We start from the raw sequence: 25,351 nt of genomic DNA, 5'->3' as shown, positions 1-25,351 counted from the left end.
TAACTAATATATTTTTTTTACAGGAACCACGCGAGCAGAACCAAACGCAGTATCTACGAGAAAAAGGCGTAAATGTACTATTTGTACCTTGCCTTTGAGTAATTTTAATTTTGACCGCCTCCTTGGTACAGTGGTTGGCGCTTGAGCGTAGAACCGAGGGGTCCTGGGTTCGATTCCCGGTGGAGACGAAGAAAAAAAAAATGTCTCGGTCTGGCAGGACACAGAAGGCTGATCACCTACTTGTCCCTAAAGAAAATCGATCAGTGAAACAGATGTATGAATAATGCATCTGCCCCTTACCCCACTACGGGGACACAGGACTTCACTTTGAGTAATTTTTATAATACTGATTTTAACTCATCATGCCAAAAGATAATCTCATAAAATTCTTCAGATATATTTTCATGTAAAACCACTCGTTTTGCTATCATCCCTAGATAGATTAGACCTTAATATAATTTATAAGGTTCAAGGGTCTCCCATCCTGGCTCAGATAAATTTCAAATTAGGAAAGGGGGTCTGGAAGTGAAAGATAGGTTTCCCTTCGGCAAATTTATTTGAATCTGAACTTTATAGATGTGTGGGTTACTGAAAATAATGTTAAGGATTTACTTTTAAATGTATAAATTTCAGAAATAACAGAAATGTAACGTATGTTTGACTCTACGGTTTTCATTATTGGATATGGACCCTTGGGGTTTGGATTATTGATGGAAGACAAATTTATAATTTATGTTGAGTAAGTATAATAAGAAAAGAACAGGTAAAATTTATTGTTTTAAAAACACTACCTAGCTACTAGTTATCATTCAGTGACACTACACTACAACAAATTAATATTTTACATATCTATTACTCTCTCTACATTTCTCTCACGTATTCATTAAATTAATATTATGTATAACAACACAATAGCTTTATTTTTACTTTCACCTAAAATCGCATACTTTCCATTTTTACACAACCCTCAATAGAAGCAGATGACATTCAAAATCAGTTTCCGATTTCACAGCACAAAAGGTGTTATTTAACGACGACTAAAGCTCAGCATTATTAATATAAAAGTTTATTTTTTTACGATTTCACACCATTTATACCGTCGCTATTCAATGTCCCCTGTGAAATCAAATACGTCATCACAAAACTAACTGGTATTGTGTACTAATCTTTGACGAATGAATTCGTCGGTACGCTTTAAGACGCCATATGCCAACAAAGCCTAGCTTAGGGGATTAACGACCAATCGAATTCGACACGAATCTCAAAGCAATTCGAATACAATTAAAAGTTTAGTATTATCATGGTATTATTATGAGAATTTATTATTTTGATGTATTTAACAGTAACATACATGGAAAAAGGGTGGGCATTTATAGTTATAAATAGACACATTCTACATACAATTTAAATAGCACTGAATATTAGAATTCAAAAAATCATTGAAGTATCTTTCTGTGACAATTACTTGCTTCTGGTTTAACGTCAAAACGATGGGATCACAAAAACATTCAAAACACCAACGCAGCTATGTTGTAGCCACATGTAATATAATACTGTTCTAAGCAAAAATATTGGAATCAATTATTTAATAACTAAAAATTATGATTTTAATTTCTAGTACGAAAGCAGTGGCACATTTATATTTAAATTTTTAATGCATTGTTGAAATAATAATAGCATTCACAGTCCACTTCCCTGGTATGCCTAAACATAGAACCACTGACGTTATCGAGAAGTCGATAAGAGAAATGCAACAACAGTTATTATTACATTTGCACCGGTTCAACACTGTGACACATTTACAAGCGACATTTGGATTTCAAATCTCCTGCCGAGTGCCAATAAATACGTTTCAAATTACCAACAAAGGCGATATAATATAGAGTAGGCCCCCTCCCCACGCATTACTTGTACATTAAAATTATTACAAATTGCAATCCAATGGGTGCTACAACGGACAAAGCTGCCACATTATTTACGGCAAATCGAGTTAGCGACTTTATCGAGTTAAAAGCGAATTATGAATCTCTTGTCTGCTTAAATAAATTTTAGGTTTTCGCAGCGTGGGCTTGAGAATTCAATTTTCGAACATCCCAAAGAGTAATTAAATTTAACTATTATGTAGGCCGACTTGTTTTAACCGGAGAAATAAAATTGCACGCGGTATAAATTGTATTTAAGCGGTAAATAAATTTTGTTGTACGTTTTGAGTTTTGTATAAAAGCTTTTTACGGTTGCATAAAAACGAAATGTTATTTTAAGAGCCATTCGGTTGTTTTTATTTTGGTAACATTGTGAAAATTTTAATAAGTGTGGTTTTTGTTTATAAAATATTGGCAAAAGTATCTTATTATAGTATTAGTAGGGCAAGAAAGTTTTCATATCTATCACTTAATTATAAACTTGCTCAATGATACAATCAATGCTATCTCACGCAATTGTCCTGTGAGATAACTTCACACTAGAGCGACACAACAGTTCACAGATTATATAATTTATTAGCAAAGCTATTTACCAATAAAACGAAACAAGAGTTGGCAAGTTGTAATAACATTGGTGCGTGAAATATAGCCGCCGTATGGACGTGGGACGAACGACGATATCAATAAAGGGACACGCGTTTCTCTTATCCTTTACTGAGACGCGCACGCGAAGTTTAGCACGTTTCCACTGTTTTATTTCTTAATACTTATTAGTTACCTACTAGTATATTTTATGATAATATAGCATAGCTTGCATTGGAATAAGTATAAAACTAAATCTGGGTGACGTGGGCTTATGTAGCAACATTAATAAATTGTATGATTATTGTGTATGTATGTATATAGTAATAATAGCTAGTTCTCTTTTTACTCAAAGTAAATAAATCAACGATTCATTATAGAATTATATCGATTGACATATATGGTAATATTAGTTGGCAGCCTTTAGTTTCTGTGATCTGTGGTTGGCAGGGACGGAGCGGACGAGCGGCAAGTATAAAAATAAATAGTTAGTAAGTATCAAACTATTAGAATTCTTATCTTATCATATATATTAAAACATAATATTATCATCATTATGTAATTCAAACACGGCTTTGCAGCCATGTTGCAACCCTTTCGCCATTTTCTTACAAACGTCATTCTAAACCGTTCCGTATAAAGCCGTGGGCACACAAGCGACCTCACAATAGGGGTTCGTTACACCTCACTAGATTTACAGTGACCAAATCGCCAGAACAATGCGAGTTGTTATCGCAATATGTGTGTTTATTATTTTGCTCACTGCACGTAAATCGCGCCAGGTGTGGGTGGACAAGCTTGTATGTATTAAATATAAATTTTTACAGTCGACGCGTCTGATTGTTTGGTATTACGTTATCTAAACTTTGTTATATATATATATATATTTGGTTGAGGTATTTAATATTATTTTTGAAAAGGGGCATAGTCCGCGAATTTAGTTTCGTCAATTATAAAAATTGAGATTTTAATTAAAAGGGCTTATATTGCAGGAAATTATTAAATGTTGACTAATAAATAAAATGAAAATAAATCATGTTTAAAATGGCTAAAAATAAATATATATATATATATATATATATATTACATACCTATAACAAGCATTTGAAATACTCGTAGCAAGCTCGTTTCAACATACTTTCGTAGCACATTCAGATTACACGATTTTATATATAATTTCTTACACATAGAGAACAACAGAATAAATTCAATAAAAAGTCAGCATCTGAAACTTTCATTATTTAACGATAATATGAAACCATTATGAAGCTATTATTTATAATTTTTACACATTTATGGATTATTGAAATTTCAATATTTTGAATTACTTACATCATTGTTAATTACGTACTATAGTATTGTTTTTGTTACCCTAGTCTAACCTATATTCAAATTCCATTGCCTCCTCTAAACTAATTACAATTAAAACAAACTTATAGAATGCAGTATTGTATATTAAATCAAATTGCGTTCGATCGCTCTTCAATTTGAATATAGATGAGAAGTCGATCGCTGCATATATTAATTAAGATCCGACGCAAATGCAGTAGACATACCCTTACCGATAGTTAACGTAGTTAGACGGAATTGTGTTAATATTAATAAGATATTCCATAATTACGGTCTGCACCTGCATTTTCTACGTAAAATAAAACTAGTAAATGGATTAGAAAATTTATAACCTAGACCACAGTCAGAACCAAGTTTTACGCAAAGATTTATTATGCGTAGTGAAGAGTTCAAAATCAGGAAAATGAATCAAGCACTTGTTATAATGAGGCAAACGGAAAGACAAACTATCATTTTTTATTATAGATGTCGTTGTAGTGTGTTGTTGTAGGATAATGTTATCTCGAAAAGCAACTGGGTACTTCAATAGAATTTTTAATGAAATTTTATATCAAATTACCTAGTTTCAAACCAATTAGATCTATATTTTAATGTAGCAATTCCCATTTCTTTCCAAATACAACTTGAAAATAAGCGTCCAGTTCATCTTCTTTTATTAAACAAAACATAAAGCTCACACGAATCGTCTCAACTCTCAAATGAGTTTTATATCTAAATTAATTCCACCACCACATTAACAAATACGGGCGTTGTAAAGGATTATGGATGCGGTAATTATTTAACCGGCCACAAACATAAAACTCATTACGATAATAAATAGATGTCAAAAACTCAAGTGAGTTAACCTCCTCAGTGGCTTAGAAAAGAGGCAATTAGTGTAATCACCGCCTGGTGTTATCCAGATAGGAGACAACGACTTATTCTGAATTGTAATGGTCATACACGCTTGTTTAGATAAGGATATTAACATTTAAAGTTGTTGGGAACAATCTATTCTATAATTATTATTGCATTAACTTGCATTTATGTAGTTAGTAACTGTAATGAGCTTGCATGGGTGCAAAATGTTTGCAGATAAGCAGTTTATTTATACGTATATATGTATATTGTGTAGGTATAATGTGATATTTAAATGCAAAATTCATTTCATGTTGAAGCTGAATATATTATGAAAAAAAAATTAATTTAGGTACATATTGAAAATCTGCACCAAATATATAGTACAGCCAAGCACAGCGTATTAAAACCCAAATTACCAGTCCAATTTGTGGTTTTATAAAAAAATGTTCATTCAAAACGTGACGGCTTTTTTAACATGTAAGTATTTTTAAAATAAACATTGTGTAATTTTTAAACAATTTTTAATTCCTAGTCAAGCTCCAGAATAGTTCTCCCGTGATCTTATTGTTGGTTTAAAGACCTCATTTGTCCTGCACTAAGTCTTTTATAAATCTAAACTGAACCGCGTCTAATATTCTTTAGAATATCGTGATGGAATGGGACAATTTGTTTTTGACATAGCGTAGGCTGTAAGCTATTATTTCGCCTATTCATATCATATTCAAATGCTCTTTATACGTACAATTAAAGAAAAATCTTAAAGTGTATCCCTACTAATATTATAAATGCGAAAGTAACTCTGTCTGTCTGTTACGCTTTCCCGCCGAACCTCTCAACCGATTTTGATGAAATTTGGCACAGACAATCTTTAGACCCTGAGAAAGAACATAGGCTACCTTTTATCAAAACACCACGCGGGCGAAGCCGCGGGCGGAAGCTAGTAGTTCATAAAAGCAAAAATAATTATCAATTTAATGTATAAGCATGCACTGTAATTTATTGCGATTTTCTTTACCAGCATCGAAAATTTAAGACTATTAAGAGCGACTATATTTATTAGTTACTGTAATAGCGAAAAAACCATAAATTGAATTACAATTTTCATTCAATAAGAATATAGGGCAGCAAAACAAAGGCAATATATCTCATAATATTCCTATCACGTATCCAGTATCGAGCGGCCTACAGACGAAATAAACCGCTAAACTTGCCCTACCTTTCGTATAGACTGGTTAATATTATTAGATCTTTACAATTACATACTTCTCAGCTTATTGTTTTGGATTCAGTTATACGTAACCGTGAGTAATATTATAAACATCAAAACATTTTAATTAAACTAGTAAAAGAAAAAAGTTAAAGGCAGTTATAAAGCTACGACAGCGATTGAACGATAATTATTAAAAAGTGTTTTACTACGTAATACTACTCACAAATACTATATAATATATATATGAAACCTTCCCTTCATTCTTCTTTCTATTTTACTTCAATAATGGATTGAGGAAGCAAAGTAAGACAAAAGATGAATAGGTAATCAGCAAAACACTTTTAAAATTGGATCAAATCCTACATTCCACGCCCTTAAACAAAACAAAGAACTAACATTAACAAATTCTATGAAATTAAACCACTGAAATTCGGCCTAACATTCAGTGACTGAATATTTGCTTTATAACTTCCCTGCGTACACACTTTTCACTTTCCCCGATCAAAACATTTCCCGCAACAATTAAAACTCGGCAAATTATAATAACATTATTCGTAACAATTTCTAAGCAAAGGGCGGAGTCGAGACCGCAAATTACATTTAATTTTGAATCTCATCGCCGATAAGAGCCCCTCGTGTTGAATTTTCGCTTAATTTTAAACCTACGCTTTCTGATTACTGGGACTACGTACATTTCGACGTACGAACAGAAATTAAAACAGTAAGTATAATAAATTATATAAAAAATATATTTTGTCATTGAATGTAAGTATAAATAAATTAAATATGTATACATTTATCTCATTTCACAATCAAACTATATTACATAACAATCTGTTTTCTACATGTTGAATGTTGATACCAACTTATGTAAAATTATTATTCTATACCTACTTACATCTTAATCTTTAGATCTATAGAAAACTCAACCCACATAACATGCATCTATAGGAAAATTATGTTTCGGTAAGGCACCGCTAAGTGTATATCGACCCCTCGTAATCCGTATCTACCCCAAAACTGTTTACCTTAAAAAATCTAATTGAGTATGATTAACGACGAAAACAAAGCCGCAGTCAGCTCCTGATTAATTAATATACTCTGCCTATATTACGAGCTTATATTTTGCGGTCCATAATAAGTGTTTTAGGACTCTTCCTTGTATCATTAATTAAGCTTACGGTAAATATCTGGGAAATGTTACGTGAAAACCCTTTAGTTTCTGTGATCTGTGGTGAAAACATAAATGTGATAATATAATACTTCTAGCGTAATTGACAAAAAGCTTGTATGGGTTTTTATGTTGTATTTGTGCTTTGTAGTTTGATGTCAGCTGACCTAATTCTTATGTTTCCGAGGCTCTACAGATGCTACAGTTCCGTTAGAAATAATTTTTATTTTTATACCTCTTATCCTTAGAGTATGTATTAAATACATACTCTAAGCTCTTATCACTTCTAATAGACATAATTGAAACGCAGATATAACATACATTTCTATGAAATATTTTGTCCCCTCTCTACCTCTATCATGACTAATCTTAAATCCAATTTAAACCGAAAATGTTCATTTAAAATAATTAAACGACGCGACGAACTTAAATAACCACCCAACCTCAATTTTAAACAGAATTAAATTTTCAAAGTGCACGAAATCAATATCTCGCAAATCGAATTTATTGCGATTGATGGTCCAATAGGAGTGATTACAAAGAAGCATTTAGGCTAACGAGGAGCTGAGCGGCCAAAACAAAATGAAGGCGCGAAGCGTCTGTTCCACTTTGCAGTATTACAAAAGTTAAGAGCAAAAAACTTCCTATAGATATTGGAGTTCTTTGTCTTATACCTATCCACTAAAGGAGAGTTTCTTTTGACTATTTTCAGCATTTCATTACTCGATGCAGCGAGAATACTTACGTTGCACATTTGTTACTTTTCATATTTTTAAAAGATTGGAAATTTTTGAATGGAAACAGACTCGGTTCAATCTTGCTGTTTCTATAGATGAACTCGATTGGAAATACATTCTTTCTAATGTTAGTAAAAAATACAATACAAATCTCTACATCAACAATACAAAATTAAATCCTAAATTTTATGTTTTAATACAACATTTTTCAGGTTTCCCTTACAAAAGTGTACTGTGTAAACATAGCCAAGCAAAATATTAACAAAATGGGCCGCCCTTATTGTGTAAAGGGTTTCCTCAGAAAGGATCGGATGAATGAAAATGAAGTGTCACTCCTTAAGTGGAATAAACACGGCGGGAAAATGGATCGCCTCTTTTGTACTAGATGCATGCTTAGGTTGGGATTTTGTATAAAGGAATAGGAAATTTGGTTAAATTATCTACCGTCATAGAGCAGAAAAATTATGGGTTACCTAAACCTACCTATTTTGTTTTCCACTTAGAACAGATATTCTTGTCTGATTATAGGCAACATGTAAAAAAAAATATTATTGGAAAAGCACAAAGAAATTTTATCCTTTTTTTATTATTATGCAATTCCAATGCTTTTATTAGAAACTAGCTGTTGCCCGCGACTTCGTCCGCGATTAGGTCGTTTTTCGTCATTCGTCGTTTAAAAAAAATACGTGACACTTTATTTTTGAATGTTCTTAATTATTGTCTCTTATAAAATTTAACTACTTACATTAAAATTGAACACTCTGATAAGAAAATCTTAAAATCTGAAGAAAACATGAATGAATGTGATTTAAATTCTACATTACTTAGTATCAAAATATAATAATCTAAATTAAATGTAGATTAACAGTTTGAGCACACCATTGTAGAATGTTATGTACTTAAGTATTAAATTACGTTAGTTAACATAGTAACTTTACTAAAAACACGATGACTTTCTTTCGCGCTCGGTACCACAAACTAAGCATGTTTGTGGTAAGTGGCCCGCGTGACGCGTCCCTTGACCCCCCGCGAGTTCCCCTCCGTTGCTATTCGAAAATACATTCGTTGCTCTATTTTAAGAAAAATGTGTAATACTGTGGCCTGGGCGTTACTTATAACACGTCCAGGGAGTTCCTGAGTGCCGATATCACCATCTTGAGGAAAAGCTTCTAATGTCGATTTAAAACTGCATACATACGAATTAACCTGTTTTAAAATTGTGAAATGAATATAAATTTATAAAGAATAGAAAAAATTTATAAATTTATATTTATAAAGCATTTGAATGCCATAAAACCAAAAATATAAATTCAACAAAAAAGGTCGTGTTCCATCGTTACAATATTGTATTCACTGAAAAGTGCTTCATATTGGTTGAAATGGTTGTTAATCATCTCAATAGATGGCGCGCGGTGTGTCCCTTCAGACACATAAAACTGAAAGAATAGAATAAATTCGATCACTCGGGTGGGTCACGAGTGGCTGAGTTGGTGAGGCATCCGCCCCGGAATGGCGCGAAGGATGCGGGTTCGAGTCCCGCCTCGTGATCGAATTTTTTCTATTTTTTTCTATTCTTTATAAATTTATATTTATAAAGCATTTGAATGCCATAAAACCAAAAATATAAATTCAACAAAAAAGGTCGTGTTCCATCGTTACAATATTGTATTCACTGAAAAGTGCTTCATATTGGTTGAAATGGTTGTTAATCATCTCAATAGATGGCGCGCGGTGTGTCCCTTCAGACACATAAAACTGAAAGAATAGAATAAATTCGATCACTCGGGCGGGTCACGAGTGGCTGAGTTGGTGAGGCATCCGCCCCGGAATGGCGCGAAGGATGCGGGTTCGAGTCCCGCCTCGTGATCGAATTTTTTCTATTCTTTATAAATTTATATTTATAAAGCATTTGAATGCCATAAAACCAAAAATATAAATTCAACAAAAAAGGTCGTGTTCCATCGTTACAATATTGTATTCACTGAAAAGTGCTTCATATTGGTTGAAATGGTTGTTAATCATCTCAATAGATGGCGCGCGGTGTGTCCCTTCAGACACATAAAACTGAAAGAATAGAATAAATTCGATCACTCGGGCGGGTCACGAGTGGCTGAGTTGGTGAGGCATCCGCCCCGGAATGGCGCGAAGGATGCGGGTTCGAGTCCCGCCTCGTGATCGAATTTTTTCTATTCTTTATAAATTTATATTTATAAAGCATTTGAATGCCATAAAACCAAAAATATAAATTCAACATTGTGAAATGAGTTCAGTTTTAAATTTGAGAAATATTGATTTCTTGTATTCCACTATTCGTTGTAGTCGAATACAAAATATTGGTATTTAAACCAACTTAGGTTGGCCTACAGGCAAAAGGGATCCTATCAAATGGTAAACTTGACCTTGTATCTTAAAAGTAAGCATAAACGGACCTTCTGATAATTATTGAGCACCAAAGGATCATTTGAAACGCGCTACTATAAGAGCGAATATTGTCTAATAACAGGTTACATTGCACAGTATGTTCCTCTAAAAGTAGTGATTTCAAAGGTTCCGGTGTATCTTCAAATGAAAGCCGACTCCTTACTACACTATAAAGCATTACAAAAAGAACATACTACGCCTTTACAGAAGATGATCTGTAATCAATTGTGAGGTTATAAGCAAACCCACTTTTATATTTGTCAGACCACACCACCGAATTCGTAGATTGTTTACCTCAAGTCATTAAGACTATGACGAAATCTGTCTGCAGTAAGACGGTCCTCTCGCTATTCGTCCGTTTCCAGAGACCGAATAGTTTCAATTCTTAATCTTTCATTAAACAAACTTATTAATCGTTCTTGTCTCATATAATTGTAATATTCGCGTCCCTACTCTAGTCATTGCTTATACTCATGTACATCTTCAAGAAATCGAATAATATTATGATGCACCCTATCATTTGTCAAACGGTCTTCATATTGAGTAAAGTTTCAGATTCTCGAGATAAAATATGACTGTCGTGATCAGTAGTGAGACGTAATTCCCTCTCAGTGAGGGTTTCGGTCTCACGGGATAGTACAATATGCCGTTTGCGATCAGCTGTGAGACGTCATACCCTCTCAGTGAAGGTTTCGGTCGCACGGGATAGTAGGGGAGACCGGGTTTGGTTGTCTCACGGGTTGGTTGTCACAGCGGTCTTAACACAAAACTGAACTATCGAATAAGTCTGGTGAACAGCGTGGCAAGAGCAATACAGTGACAACGCTGTCCCCACTTCGCGTCAGACCGCCCCGATCTGCCGTGAGGGCCTCACACGTGTTTATTGTTTTCGCACAGATTTTTTATGATAATATGAGGACCGAATATGCTCCTCATAACATCTCTTTTTGTGAACGAAACGACAGCGCGGTTTAATTTAATGCCAACACCATTAGAAAAAAGGATTATTATTAATTGTGAAACATATCATGATTTACACTATTAACACTCTTTTAACATAAAATATAAGTCTGTGAGTGTGTAAAAATAAATCCAGCTAATTACACATCAAACTTATGTTTATAATTAGGTATACGACATGAAAATATATTAATTACCAAGCAATAATAATACAGATAAGCAGTGGTGGCTCAGTGGTGAGACCTCGGACTTCGAATCGATAAGTCCGTGGTTCGAGACCAGGCGATCGCGCAGGAAATAAATTGATTTTTCAATTTATCTGCGCATGTTGTAACATCACCACTGCTCGAACGGTGAAGGAAAACATCGTGAGGAAACCGACATGTCGAAGAATTAAAAAGTTCGATGACATGTGTCATCCGCCAACACGCACTTGGCCAGCGTGGTGGATTATGGCCTGTACCCTCATAGGAGGCCCGTGTCCCAGCAGTGGGAACGTATATGGGCTGATGATGATGAATAATACAGATAAATACTGAACATAAGTAGGTATAATAGATATTAAGTAGTATTAGTTAAAATATACTTTGACTGTTAGTCAAAGTTTATTTTTACTAACAACATGTAAATGAAGAAGAAATAATAATTACCAACAAACACTTTTCAAATTATCTTGCTCAACCCTGTTCAAAAATTTGAGGGTTTTGTTGGAACTTTAATATGTCAAAACTATGATATATCTAAACTACGATACAACTTGCTTGCGGAAATGCTCATTACAATTGTGAATCTAAAGAATAACTAACAACATACTATTCAATTTTATTGAGCTGATGAATATCTTTTGCCTGGAAGAAATCACCGTCGCCTAATAAATATACTGTGTTTTCTTATAAAACCGTTACATAATTTATTTTATCTACTTAAATAATGAAAATGATATTATATTTATAAAATATAAAACATATTATTTAAAATGATTAAAAATAAATAAATGAAGCAACTACGATTCAAAGAAAACATCTTTTTCAGTGTTAAAATGCTCTTAGCAATCCTGGATGATGAACTGTATCATGTACTCGGATCCCAGTACGGTCGGTACCTCGATAGCCATAACGATAAATATTATAATCTGATAACCGCAAAGTCAAAATAAAAACATTACTTGTACAGTTGTGAGTGCAAAATTTACGTTTCATTTGGAATAACATTTTTTTCGGTAATAAAACGTAGTCGTTTGATATGTGGTTGGCTGCCCCTCCTCTCCTTCCTGAAAAATATCCTCCAAAATTTCCCGAGATACTTCCAATGATTGAACCATTGGACGTTGGACATTAACTTCAGTCAAAAATTGACGAAGCGGATGATTACTAATTTCCACTTAATCCTCGCTGCTACTATCTTTACCATCAAATCATCAATTTTCAAGTGGTGTTGTAAAAATATCAGCAGAAATCGTCTTCCAAAGGCGATATAATTTTATGAGCATTGAATCTGTAAATAACAAAATCAAAAGTTAACTGTAAATCTATAAAAAAAGCTACTTACAAATAAAATTTTATCAAAAACTACTGTTCCCAATGCACCTCAAAATAATAAAAGAATTCATCATTTTATTATTTCATTCTAAAAGTGTAATATAATACCTACCAACAAAAAACATGAATTGCTATCATTATAAAAAATAAATACCTATAAGTAACAACTTACTTTTTGTGGGAACGCATGATGGTGAAATTTCACAAAACACGAAAATTGCATTTGATATTTTTGGTTTTATGGCATTCAATAGGCATGACGACAGTATCCATAAATGATCGTATTAGTGTTTTTAAGGGAAAATGTATAATAGATAAATTACATATAGTGACTTAGAAATCTTAAAAACATAAGATTAATGAGATTATCAATAAAATAAAACATTGAAATACTGCAGTTGGCCATTTTGACTAAAACACGCGTGACGTCACGCTTAAGTAAACAACTCACGTCAGATGTTTTTTGTTGTTATGAATATGTTGAGAATACGCATTTTTATTTATTTTCTATTGTTTCACGTATGCTTTATCGACTCAGAACAGAAATATAATTGCGAATTCACGAATACATGGTTCTGGGTTCTCCGCGCCAACTTTATACAATCATTTCTTATTATTTTCTCGCTTGAAATAATTACTAACACATTTTTGAGCATTATTTTTATGTGGATTCACACTGCAATACTGCACACCACTTAAAGACTTTGAAATTCGTTTCTATAACACATATTAAATAAATATTTTTTTAATTTTCTTCGCAATGCGTACAAATAATTACGTATTTACTAAAGTGTGACGTCACGCCTACGCCATGACACCTGCGAGCTGTTTTGGCACAGTTAATAAATATTTTTTGGAAAATGGCTTTTATCTTCGTTAAATTTAAGTATATTACCGAAATATAGGGTTTTTATTGTATAGTAAACGTATACACACATTATGGAAGAGGATTTCAAAATCTTTCGTCATGCCTTATAGTCGCTTTCTCTGTCCCTATGTCCCTTTGTATGCTTAAATCTTTAAAACTTCGCAACGGATTTTGATGCGGTTTTTTTAATAGATAGCCTGATTCAAGAGGAAGGTTTTAGTATATAATTTATTAGGTTTTAAACAAAGGGGACGAACCCGCGGGCGGTAAGCTAGTAAATTTATAAAATACGAAGATTTCTAAAATTGAAACTAATGAACGCAATCAATATTAGATTAACTGTAGATAATGGTGTCTAGTTTTACTTAAAATAATAAACATCTACCCTCACTTTAAAAAAAAGAAGTATATTTATTATTTACACGAAATATTATATGGAAGGGAAGATATGGGCTAAAGAGTTAAATAAATAACATAATTATATTTAAATTATTAATTTCCAACTGTGTATTCAGTAGTGTTAACATCTAAATTGATTTGATTTTTACGAAATCTCATAGATGGCGCTGTTACAAAATTAACATTATACAACTTACATTCTTTAAACTATGTTTCTCTTCCCAAGTTACTTAAATGGCAATTGGCATAATTTTTATAGTGTCAATCTAGATATTGTCAAACAACATTTATATATGCGTCATATGATTATTAATTTCCAATAGTTAACGTGTGTTTGATTTTTCTAACACTTCATAGATGGCGCTGTTTCAAATTTGTCTTTATACTGCTAAGATTCATTTAACTGTTTCTCTGCCCAAATTACGTAAATGACATAGTTTTTATTTTGTAAAGCTAGATAATAGCATGGCTTACTCGAAACCAACATTTAAACATGAGTCTTTAGATTGTACGCTATCGTAGTACACGGAATATGTAAGAAAAATAAAGTCTCACAGCTCCTCCCCCGAAGGTGATATCATGATAATATGTTTAAACTATCCTCACCCGACCTCTTAGGAATATTCATGCAAAATTTGAAGTAAATCTATGCAGTACTTTTCGAGATTAGCTCGGTCAAACATACAGACAAACAGACAAACAGACAAACAGACAAACAGACAAACAGACAAAAATTCTAAAAACTATATTTTTGGCTTCTATATCGATTATAGATCATGGATTATGTATTCTTTTAAAAAAATATTCAATGTACAGTTTTGACTTTCCTACGATTTTATTATATGTATAGATTAATCAAAAATTCATATTTGCGACCGATCATTTCCCCTTCAACCCTTGAATTGCATATTTTAGCATTATTATGGAGAGGCTTTTATCAACACAGATTTTAAGCTTAGTTATTATCCTTTAGTTCACTTGGTTGCTTCAAAATGATACAATATAACGGAAATTGACCTGTATTCACAGTCGTCACGGTAAAAGCGAACCGATATCGAGTTATATTCTATGCCAAATCGTGAATAATTTATGGATAAACATCTGGAATATTATCAACCCAAATGATTTCACCTGAGATTGGAATTGCTTATTATGGCCTAACGTTACCAATTCAACTACTACAACTACTAACAAATCTATTAGCTTTTTTCTTCATTAAGAATTTTTGTTAAGACATGAATGGCATTTAGATGCAAATAATGTTTGTGTTATTTTTAAATGATGCTTTACTGTTCTATCTACATACATATAATAATACATATAAGATAATGCGACCCTTTTGTCTTCAATATCTAAGAATGTGCTAAGAATATTCAAATCGAACCTCCACTTATTTTACGTTTACAAAAATAATTTCAAAAGATGATATTATCTTCCTCAATTGAAAATGCATCAGCACCTGCGTAGGTAAATCTGGAAAAATGGAAGCAAATTGTGTCCGTATAAATTGATTCAAGTGGGTGTGATTGATTACGCGCCGCACCTGATATACCTGCGAACTGCGATCAATCATACCTTCGTATCATTACAAATCGGCCACATCCTGGAGGCTGAAGTAATAATGATATTTTCACATACTAGTGCTATAGCTCGAGCTTTATCTAGCTGTGATTACTGGCTTTATTATCTCGTGCTGTGGTATTAAGGGAATTGAACAGTTGTAGTTTCTGCTTGTACCGCAAATTGGGAGATGATTATGTAGCTGAACTATTTATAATTGAACTTAGGTAAAAGGTTCTTAGGAAACTTATTTAAATATGAAGTGATTATAAAAAAAAACTACCTTACATACCTAGTAAATCTAATGTAATGATTGCATTTTTTTATCACATAATACTATAGTAATTCTAAATCATAATTCAAAATGCTTCATAGCTTCGCAAATTAAGTGGCGTGCCTCAAATATATAAATGGACAAGAAACACAATTTTATCAAATACTTTGAGCAGACAGAACGTGAAAATATTTCACTGAAAATAACAAAAAGTAAAAGCATTTGTCCGATATGAGTGAGGTTCACGTGATTCCATTTTCCTCTGTCCTTATTGTTTTTCTTCGGACTTCATAACTCATCGCTAGAAACTTCCACTGTATAAATTCCTTCGTATTCCCATTCAGTTTGAGTTTATTATGTAACAATAAATTTCGGCAGAAATTTTCATGTCTATTTCGAAGTAGGAACTTGTTAAATTTATCGCTGATGTGAATATAGAATTGTTCTTACGTATTTCTCTTTAAAACTTGAATATTATGAAGAAGCCTTGATACGAAAACTTTAAATTGTACCTACGGCCTTTTCGTGGGTTTTAACAATTTTACATAACATTTTTTGCCTGGAAGAGATCGCTGCATTAGCGATAAGGCCGCCTTTTTGTACGTTTTCTATTGTCTGTGTTTTTTTGTTATTATTTTGTTTCTGGTGCAAATAAAGTATTTATTCATTCATTCATTCATTCAACATTTCCTAAATAAATCGTTAGTTACCAATGTCACTTAGGTGGATTTATTTATATTATATCAAATCATAGTAAGTAGTCATATTAAATCCTGCATAAAATATATTGAAAGCTGTTTAAATCGAAATCAACCCGAACAGTTATATTAAGAATCATGTGGAGATAGATTAAAACTCCAATTGTCCTCGGTTTTATGTGGTTTTACTGAGCTCAAGGGGTATTAGGAAGGAGGTTTAATTCCAAAACATTTGTTTTATTCGGCGTCGTTGGATCAATCCCCCGGGGTTTGGACCGGGAGATCCGTATTTCAGATAAATTTTATTTCTATTTAACATTTCTTGTGTTGTGTGTACGTCGGTTGGAAAATCAGGAATAGGATATTGTTTATGTTTAAACGAAATACGTATGGCTATATAGATATGGAGAGATATGGTTATTTAGTGCAATGAAGATAGGGTCGGATGGTATACATTTCAAATAATATTATTAAAAAGCATAGGATTTACCAAACCTTTTTTTTTTCTTTAGTAAGCACTGAGCATTCGATACAGATTGGGTAACCATTTACCCATAACTAAGGAATAGCAATATTTCCCAAACTGATGATCGACGTTTAGGTATATTTTTGTCAAATAACCAGATGGTCCAGCAGAAGCAGTAATAATATAAAATAACAGATCGTAACCAGAGAGCTCAACTACATACGCTTCATAGTTATCTTATAATCAACCTCCAAACCACGGCCATCTCAAATAAAACCTAACAATGCATTTACCAATATCCCATTAAATGGTGGATTACCGCATGCTCTATCTCCCCACAAAGAAACCGATCAGTAATTACTTTCCCCTGAATGGCACACATAACTAAAACTTCATTACTACGATACACATTTTCCCCATTTCTTGATTATGCTTGAAGGGCATCGATATGATGAAATGTGCAAGGTCATTTAATCGACATTCGATGGTCTCTTTATGCATTTAAACTTAACTAATATGTGATGCCTAATTACTCTACAAATTATTTCGACAAACTAAAATACTTCAAACTAGGTAACCTTAAGAGGTCCATGAACCAGGACCCATAAAACACGTATAACGTCCCGGTAGCGCTCGCTAATTGTAATTTACCCCGTTAATTAATCGTATACAAATAGGGGAGGGTTTTTATGTCATTAGGCCCACGTCCGACCCATATTTCTATACGAGAGGACTTTAGGAATTACTGTAAGTGCTACGGTGTTTATAAGAGATTTAATGTTGTAATGATTGATCTTGTTTTAGTATAATATAATTGTGTATATCCATATACTATTCGGATGATAAAAGTCTATTTAGGAATTATATAACATAAAATAACAATTCATTTTGTGTCTTCATATAAAAATATGTTTAACTACTCTAATAAAAATCCAAAAAGTCCGCAGTCGGTAGGATTCGAACCTACGCTCCCAGAGGGAATCTGATTTCTAGTCAGACGCCTTAACCGCTCGGCCACGACTGCCGTGAACGATTATATGAAAATCTTCATTCAATTCGAAAGTTTTTTTTTAATCAGATCCTCCTCAATAAATAATAATAATGTATTAATATAATGTAATGTTGTAATGTTATCTAATTATAGTAGAGCCATTTTAATAGGCAACATTTGACAGTTCAACAAAATTCAACAACGTAACCTAGTAACGACGACATAGAATAACATGATATTTCGTTTTGTTGTAACTGCACATTAGCTTAACTTTTTTCAATTACGATTACACATTTATAATAATAATGACCGATGCAACTAATTTTAGGATTTGATTTTACTGATAAACCATTCTAAACATAATAAACATTTTCTTATTTAAAGAACTGACGTCGCTACAATTTTGTGTCAATAAACTTTTTTTCTTTTTAAATACCTACCAGAGACGTTACTCTAAAAATCGAAATCTGACACCTAGAATCGAATGCATTGATTACTTGGGAATAAAAATCATCATAAATTATTGACATGTGTTTCAAGTTCGATTGACAAATGTTTCAAGTCCGTATCGATTAATTCGCTTTAATCGATGTTTTTAAGCAGGTTACCACCCTATGAAGATAAAATTGATAGACGTCAAATGTTGCCTATTAAATTGGCTCAACTATAATAATATTGTCTCTACACAATGGCAAGTTTATTCTCAGTGCTTAGAAAGTATAGCTACAATGTAGGTACCTTACTTCTTCATTCTTATCATAAACACACTGGTACCAACGCAAACAGTTAAATAATATAACATGTATTTATAGATTAAGTATTAAGTATAGTACCTATCCTATTTTTGTAAGTGTAATAAATTAATAATTATCTTCTATCAAGATTCAAGACTGACAATGAAGTTCTGCAGAAAATTTAACCATTGAGCTACCTCAACCTCTTATATGTAAGTTGGTAAAAATCATGCAAAAATGTGACAACAAGCATTTTTGTCGTTATATTATCAATTATTATCATATCGAAATAAGATAAACTTTTTTAATTGAAACTCAAAATAGACACAGGTAGGTATATATATAATATATTATATAACTCCGATATCTTTTAATAGATACCTAATACATACGTCTACTCAATTTGATTGCTTGAATTGTTATACAACGATAAATAAATAAATAAATTATTACTTTATGTTCATTTCCTTAAGTATTTAGTTAAATATCGTAAAATATACAGGGTGTCCCACTATTGGTATACTAAGCGCGAAGGAACTTGTAGTTTTGCATACACTGATCACGTAAAAAATACTTAAAAAAAAAAATTGGGTCCAAAATTTTTTGCTAAATTTTTCCTGAAAATCCATGTTTTCTTCTCTAGCTTCGCGCAGCCGGCATATACTGCTTCTCTAATATGAGCATTTTGTCTATGAAAACATAATCTTACACGATAGCTCACGTGCTGGTGGCAAAGTTGGGCAGGTTGCTTGTTTTGGGTGTACACATAGAGTTTTAAAAATTCATCTATTTGAAAAAAAAATGCGTCTGGATTTTTTAAATTATTTTTTACGTACTCAGCGTATGCAAAACTATAACCTCCTTTGAGCTTAGTATACCAACAGTGGGACACCCTGTATTTTGAATTTATATCAGTCCTTCATCTTTATTTTAAACTAGCTTTCCCATGGCTTCGCTCGCATTGTCTATGTCATTTGTACTAAATCATTTCTCTTAGACCACTCTATTTAGGTATATAAAAGAACCGCTTATTTAATATATACTATAAGCGCACAGCGGGAAGCGACTTGGTTTTAAACTGTATTATTTACCTAAATATTTATTTGATACAAACAAATATGTATTGAAATGTGATTACATTTATCTATTAATTTATTGCTGAAAATTGAAATATAATACTCCAGTGACGTCACAACTCACGATAGGTCCCGTTCACACATAACATAATCAGATCGGTAATTTCGACACACGTCGTCAAGGCACCGTGGCTTAGTTGGTTAAAGCGCCTGTCTAGTAAACAGGAGATCGTGAGTTCGAATCTCGCCGGCGCCTATAATTTTTAATTTTTTAATCATGAACACGAATAACAAGTTAAATTTAAATACTTTACCATGACTCATTTACAAGTATTGGCACTATTGTTCTAAAATTATTCTTATGTATACAGTGGGTATTTTTGTAATATCTAAGTAATATTTTTCAGGATTTTTCATAAATTATGATACAAATACAAAACAATATGTAGGTATGTATTAATTTTATTAATTACGACTACTCGTGCCGATTTTGTGGTGAATGAATGTGGTGAATGAATGTGGTGAAGTTTGAACATTGTGTGGCGAATAAAAATGGTGGTTAAATATTTTTCAAATATGTAAAGAATTCTTATTTCAGTTATTAATCATGTATTATAAAATAGGCAATAATAGACTAACTTAAAGGATAATCCTTTCTCACACGAGAAATTGGTCCCATTCATTATATTTTGCTTCAAATTTGTCCCCAAAACCCAATCAAGGTAAATAAAAAACAAGTTTCATTTAATGACTCATATATTGACATTCACTTCGTCATAATATTTACAAATATACATCTTATACGACATGTACATTATTATGTGTCTATTTGTCTCTTATAAAATTAAAAAATACACAATAATAAATAATTCAAGTAGCTTTAATATTAAAAATGTTCCTACTTGTAATTCTAACCATCGTTTTATGAAGACAGCTAATATAAAAAAATAAACAAAAATATTTAGGTAATTTCAAAATTATAAAAGGACCTCTTAAAAATACTTAAGTTTTTTGCGAACTGAAACTCTTTTTCTGAAATAGATATTAGAACTGCTTCATAAAATAATAGTGTACTAAATTCGGTTAAATATTATGATATAGTTTTGATTTGTCAAAGTTCAGTCAATAATTTTAATACTTAAATCTCTTTAAAACCGTACAACTAAAATGTCTTTTATTTTTCTACAAAACAAAAAAAAATCTCTTAATCAATGCTCTAGAAAACTGAAATAAAACAAAATATTTATTGGAAAACACTATTTTTGTGAAAGTGGTAATAAAATACACAAAATTGTAAACTTTATTTATTGGCACATGATAAAATAAGAATTTGGCACTATAGTTGCCTCTAAATCAACGAAATAATCTACAATCTATTTACATATTCGTTCATACTATAATATTCATTCTATCAAGCATTTCTTTCTATACATCAATCATAATTTGTATTTAACTGAGGCACATCGATATACGTATTACAATACACTATATTTACAATAATAGTTACTCTAATATGGCAGTATGAGGTTTCATAATAGACCGATGTCGTCTCAAATTTTTGCTTTCTTCTCAAAACTAATTTTACTAAAACACTGTGGCTAGCTGCCAACATTGTAAAAATATGTTCAATGTAGTTCCATTTTATCTCTGAATTATCATTATTTTTGTTATTTTCAACTGCTATTTTTGGTCTATAGGATGTTTTAAAATAGAACATTTGCATATTCTTCAAGGGTATCAAATAAATGACACATTTCATAAATTAAGAAATAATCTCTAACTTTAACAAACGAAAACGACGTACTTAATTTACGAAATATGTCATTTTCTTGTTTTTATAGAAATAACAGCGGTATGTGATAAGTTAACAATTATAGACACTTAACCGTTGAGGCAGGAATACAATATTTAAATTACTTTTATATGGGATAATAGTCATTATGTAATAGAGGTCAATACTTTTAAAACTACGAGATACCTACGGAAAAATACTCAATAAATATAATAAGACGAGCAATATCCCTGTCAACGTTAAAGTATCTACAATCAATTTATAATTTGATCTTTCAATACAATAACTCAAAGAAAAACAATTTTCCACATAATTTCCCGTAACAAGAACAAAAGCAAACATAAGAAACGACAATACTATAACTACATCAGTCTCTTAGGGCCGAAGATAGGCACATTTCACAGTTGGTAACCGTACAAAACGTACGTGAATGTTGGTAACACAACACAACACTAAGTCCGTCAATGTTGGTAGCACAACACTAAGTCTTTGGTTTAGAACTTTAGACGAATCTCGTCAACTGTGCGTGGAAGTCCCTGAGGAAGATCTGCAACTGCGGCAAAGTTGGCCGGTCGTCGGGGGACATCGCCCAGCAGTACGCCATTACCGCGAACCTGAGGAGATATATTCATTAAATATGACTGAAAGAGGAGTCATTTTTGTGTTGAGATATTGCAATTGAAACGATTTTATGATGTCAATTTATATTTTTTTTGTGCAAGCATTTTTTTTTTATTCAAGGTACAAACTAAAAATAAAATTTGGCAAAAAGACTGTCATGTTAATGAAATGAGTGAATTTGTTTATTGCAATCCAACAGTTTACATACGAACATAATATTAAATAGTAAATATGTGGACATCAAAAATATCTCCATAACTCTATAGAAAAGTCTACTCACAGCTCATCCGGACAATTGGCAGGCTGCTGCAACCGGTAGCCTTCCCTTAAATACGCAGCCACTTCAAACGGGTCCACCTCCGCGTAGGGCTGGTGCGCTAGCGTCGTCAGTTCCCATAGCAACACGCCCAGCGCCCACACATCGGATGCTGGGCTAAACTGCTTCTTGGACAACGCCTCTAGGGCTAACCACTTGATGGGCCGGTTCTCGTTATCGCCAAGGCAGTGGTAGTCCGCCGGGAACAAGTCTCGGGACAGCGCGTTGTCTGCTATCATTACTCGCAGGTTCTCATCGACTCTGATGGTGGAAATTGGCTTTAAGCATACTTGTCGAGAAGTAAATAATGTAGGTAATAAGGACGATGGTAAGGAATTTTGCAGACGCTTTTCTCATAAAAAGATGATAAATCCATAATACAAAATGTAATTTATTTATTTATTTATTTATTTACGGCATACGCCAAACCATACATATATTAAACTTAATTCTAAACTTATCACTATGTTCTTAGTTCTAGGTACCTCTTACATTCTTCACCTATCATTCCCATCCCTGACACAAACAAATCATATACTGGTGCAGAATTGAGGAATGAGTTCAGCAGTGAAAGCATGCGAGGCACCGGAGACTGCTGGCGTTGAACCGTGCGTGTGCGCCAAGCAGCTAACAGTCGGTGGCTACGAGCCCGTGTATAATTGTCAGGCACATTAAGCCGTAAGAGCATTTCTACTAAATCATTAGAATCTATTTTATTGTATAAAACGTTAAGAGCAAATTTAACAGTTGATAGACTTCTACGAAGTTCCAGCGAGTTATAACCCAAACTACCCAGCAAGAATTTTGTGGGATACAGATATGGGTAATAATTAAAATTTCTCGCATACAAGTACCTTAAGAACTTCTTTTGGACCTGCTCCAACATAAGGACATATTTTTTCTCGTAGGGACTCCAGACAATGGAATTAGTCTCTAGAATACTCCTAACAAGTGCCGAGTAGAGAACTCTAATAGCGCTATCTGAAAGTCCGACAGAGTTGCGCAGTAAGAATCCTAAACGTTTGTAAGCAGCGTTAGAAACATTGTGAATATGCTCATGAAACGAAAGATGAGGCACGAATGTGATACCTAAGTCGCGTACTTTATTCACACGTGATATTCGATCCTGTCCCAAACTATAAACATAGTTCCGTATATAGGCTGAACGACTAAATGTCATAAATTCACACTTGTCAATATTAAAGTAATAATGAACTTTTATTTAAAAGCTTTCAAATAATGAAGGTGTAATGATTGGTCTATTCAGACTATTTAATTGAAATTAAATACACTCTACAAAACGTAACTTGATTAAAGGTACAGAGCGGAATGTATCTTGAGATTTTTTGCATCTAAGCGAATAAGGAAGCCCGTTTTTCCTATTACTAAATTCCATGAATAGATTGAACTAGCGTACAGAACATGTATTTTTTACTTACACGCAATTCCTCGCAGCGATATCCTTATGTAGGACGTGTTGCGAATGAAGATAGGAGAGTCCATCCAACGCGTGGAGCGCCATTCTGACCACGTGCTGTGTGGTGAGCGCGGGGGGCGGAGCGCCACTGGCCGCGCCTCCTATCGCGACCCCGCGGCATGACAGGAGGAACTGCTTCAGGTTCTTCCAGCCAGAGCCCCACGGGTACAGTAGGAAAGGAGCCGTCTGGTCTTCGATGCTCACACCGAGCACGGATAGCACCCGGTCGTGGTGAAGCCCATAAAGCATACAGCCCTCTTGTAAGAGTAGCGACACCTAAGAGATATTCATTATTACTTATTAGTATAGAGAACTAATTGATTGATTAACTATATTACTTCAATGAATTAAATTATTAGAAATGATTCTGTTATTAATTACCTGCACTTGTGATGCATGTTCCGCTACAGTTTTGACTAATACTTCTTGTTCTCTACCATCTTCATCAGCATACGTTCCTCTGTAGACGCGGCCGAACGTGCCTTCCATGGCAACAGATCGTAACCTGACGCGACATCTCTGTATTGTTAATTCCGCAATCCTTTGCTGAAGATCTCTAGCTCTTTCTTCCGCAGCTACTGCCGGTAACGACGCAGGACGGCGGTAGCTGGTATAACTGGCGGCAGACTTGCAAGACGAGTCTGGTAAAAAGGCATGAGCGTCTTGTTCATCGCTCCTAGCTCTTCGGAGCTTCCTAGCTCGAGCTCTGCAAGCAGCAGCGGCTACTGCTGCTATCAATAGGGCTCCACCAGCACAACCAGCTCCCGCGTAGAATATATCAGCTGACGTTGGCGCGTGGGGCGCGTTATCGACTCTCACAGCTGGTCGAGGGACATCTTTTAGGCATATTTTCCGTCTTCTGAAGTGCAGCGCGGTGGATGAAGAACCAGTGGAGATATTCATAGATATAGTGACATCAACTTCCGCGGCGACGGTGTGAGTGCAAGGCAGGTCAACTTGCCAAGTCTGAGGCTCTGTTGGTACAAAGCCTACAGTAGGAATGTTGAAAGTGGGCGGATGCAACGCCTCAGGATGTGAAACCACATCGACGCGTAGAGTGTATGGCAACTGAAACAAAGAAAATATTATTTTTATTATGTAAAATTAACGTTGACCCGTTCAATAATATTAACAAACAAGAAATATTTTGAGCCTAACAAATAACCATCATTTCATAATTATGTAAAGTATAGCATGGCAAGAAAAAATAAATAGTATAACGGGTAAATGCACCTCTCGATGTCACTATAACGGTGTTACCAAACGGTCTATGCCCATTTCAGGCAAATCAAACGTCAATTGCATCACGACCATACCTACTCCATACGGCTTCAGACATTCAAATTTA

At 33.5% G+C, this 25,351-nt stretch overlaps 1 protein-coding gene and 2 non-coding genes across 3 annotated transcripts in view; 1 reads left to right on the top strand and 2 right to left on the bottom strand.

The window, feature by feature from the left end:
- Nucleotides 1-17,938: 17,938 nt before the first annotated feature.
- On the bottom strand, nt 17,939-18,020 carry TRNAS-AGA (transfer RNA serine (anticodon AGA)). Its single transcript has one exon. It is a non-coding gene; the product is annotated as a tRNA-Ser (tRNA).
- Nucleotides 18,021-19,979: 1,959 nt separating this feature from the next.
- Nucleotides 19,980-20,053, top strand: TRNAT-AGU (transfer RNA threonine (anticodon AGU)). The gene has a single exon. It is a non-coding gene; the product is annotated as a tRNA-Thr (tRNA).
- Nucleotides 20,054-20,542: 489 nt separating this feature from the next.
- Nucleotides 20,543-25,351, bottom strand: part of dnt (tyrosine-protein kinase Dnt) — a 37,714-nt gene continuing 32,905 nt past the window's right edge. The window contains exons 3-6 of the mRNA XM_090102584.1: nt 24,385-25,071; nt 23,966-24,279; nt 22,491-22,787; nt 20,543-22,203 (exon numbers count right to left, since the gene is read on the bottom strand). Of these exons, the coding sequence (XP_089958710.1) occupies nt 22,092-22,203; nt 22,491-22,787; nt 23,966-24,279; nt 24,385-25,071 (1,410 nt within the window). The 3' untranslated portion in view covers nt 20,543-22,091. The remainder of the gene's footprint in view (nt 22,204-22,490; nt 22,788-23,965; nt 24,280-24,384; nt 25,072-25,351) is intronic.

This window comes from Colias eurytheme, chromosome 6 (assembly GCF_061535395.1).
Source record: "Colias eurytheme isolate Ceu_HAF_F1 chromosome 6, ilColEury1 Martin Lab GWU primary, whole genome shotgun sequence".
Taxonomy (NCBI): Eukaryota; Metazoa; Arthropoda; class Insecta; order Lepidoptera; family Pieridae; genus Colias; species Colias eurytheme.
The sequence above is the reverse complement of the archived record's forward strand: the minus strand, read 5'-3'. Positions and strand labels throughout refer to the sequence as shown.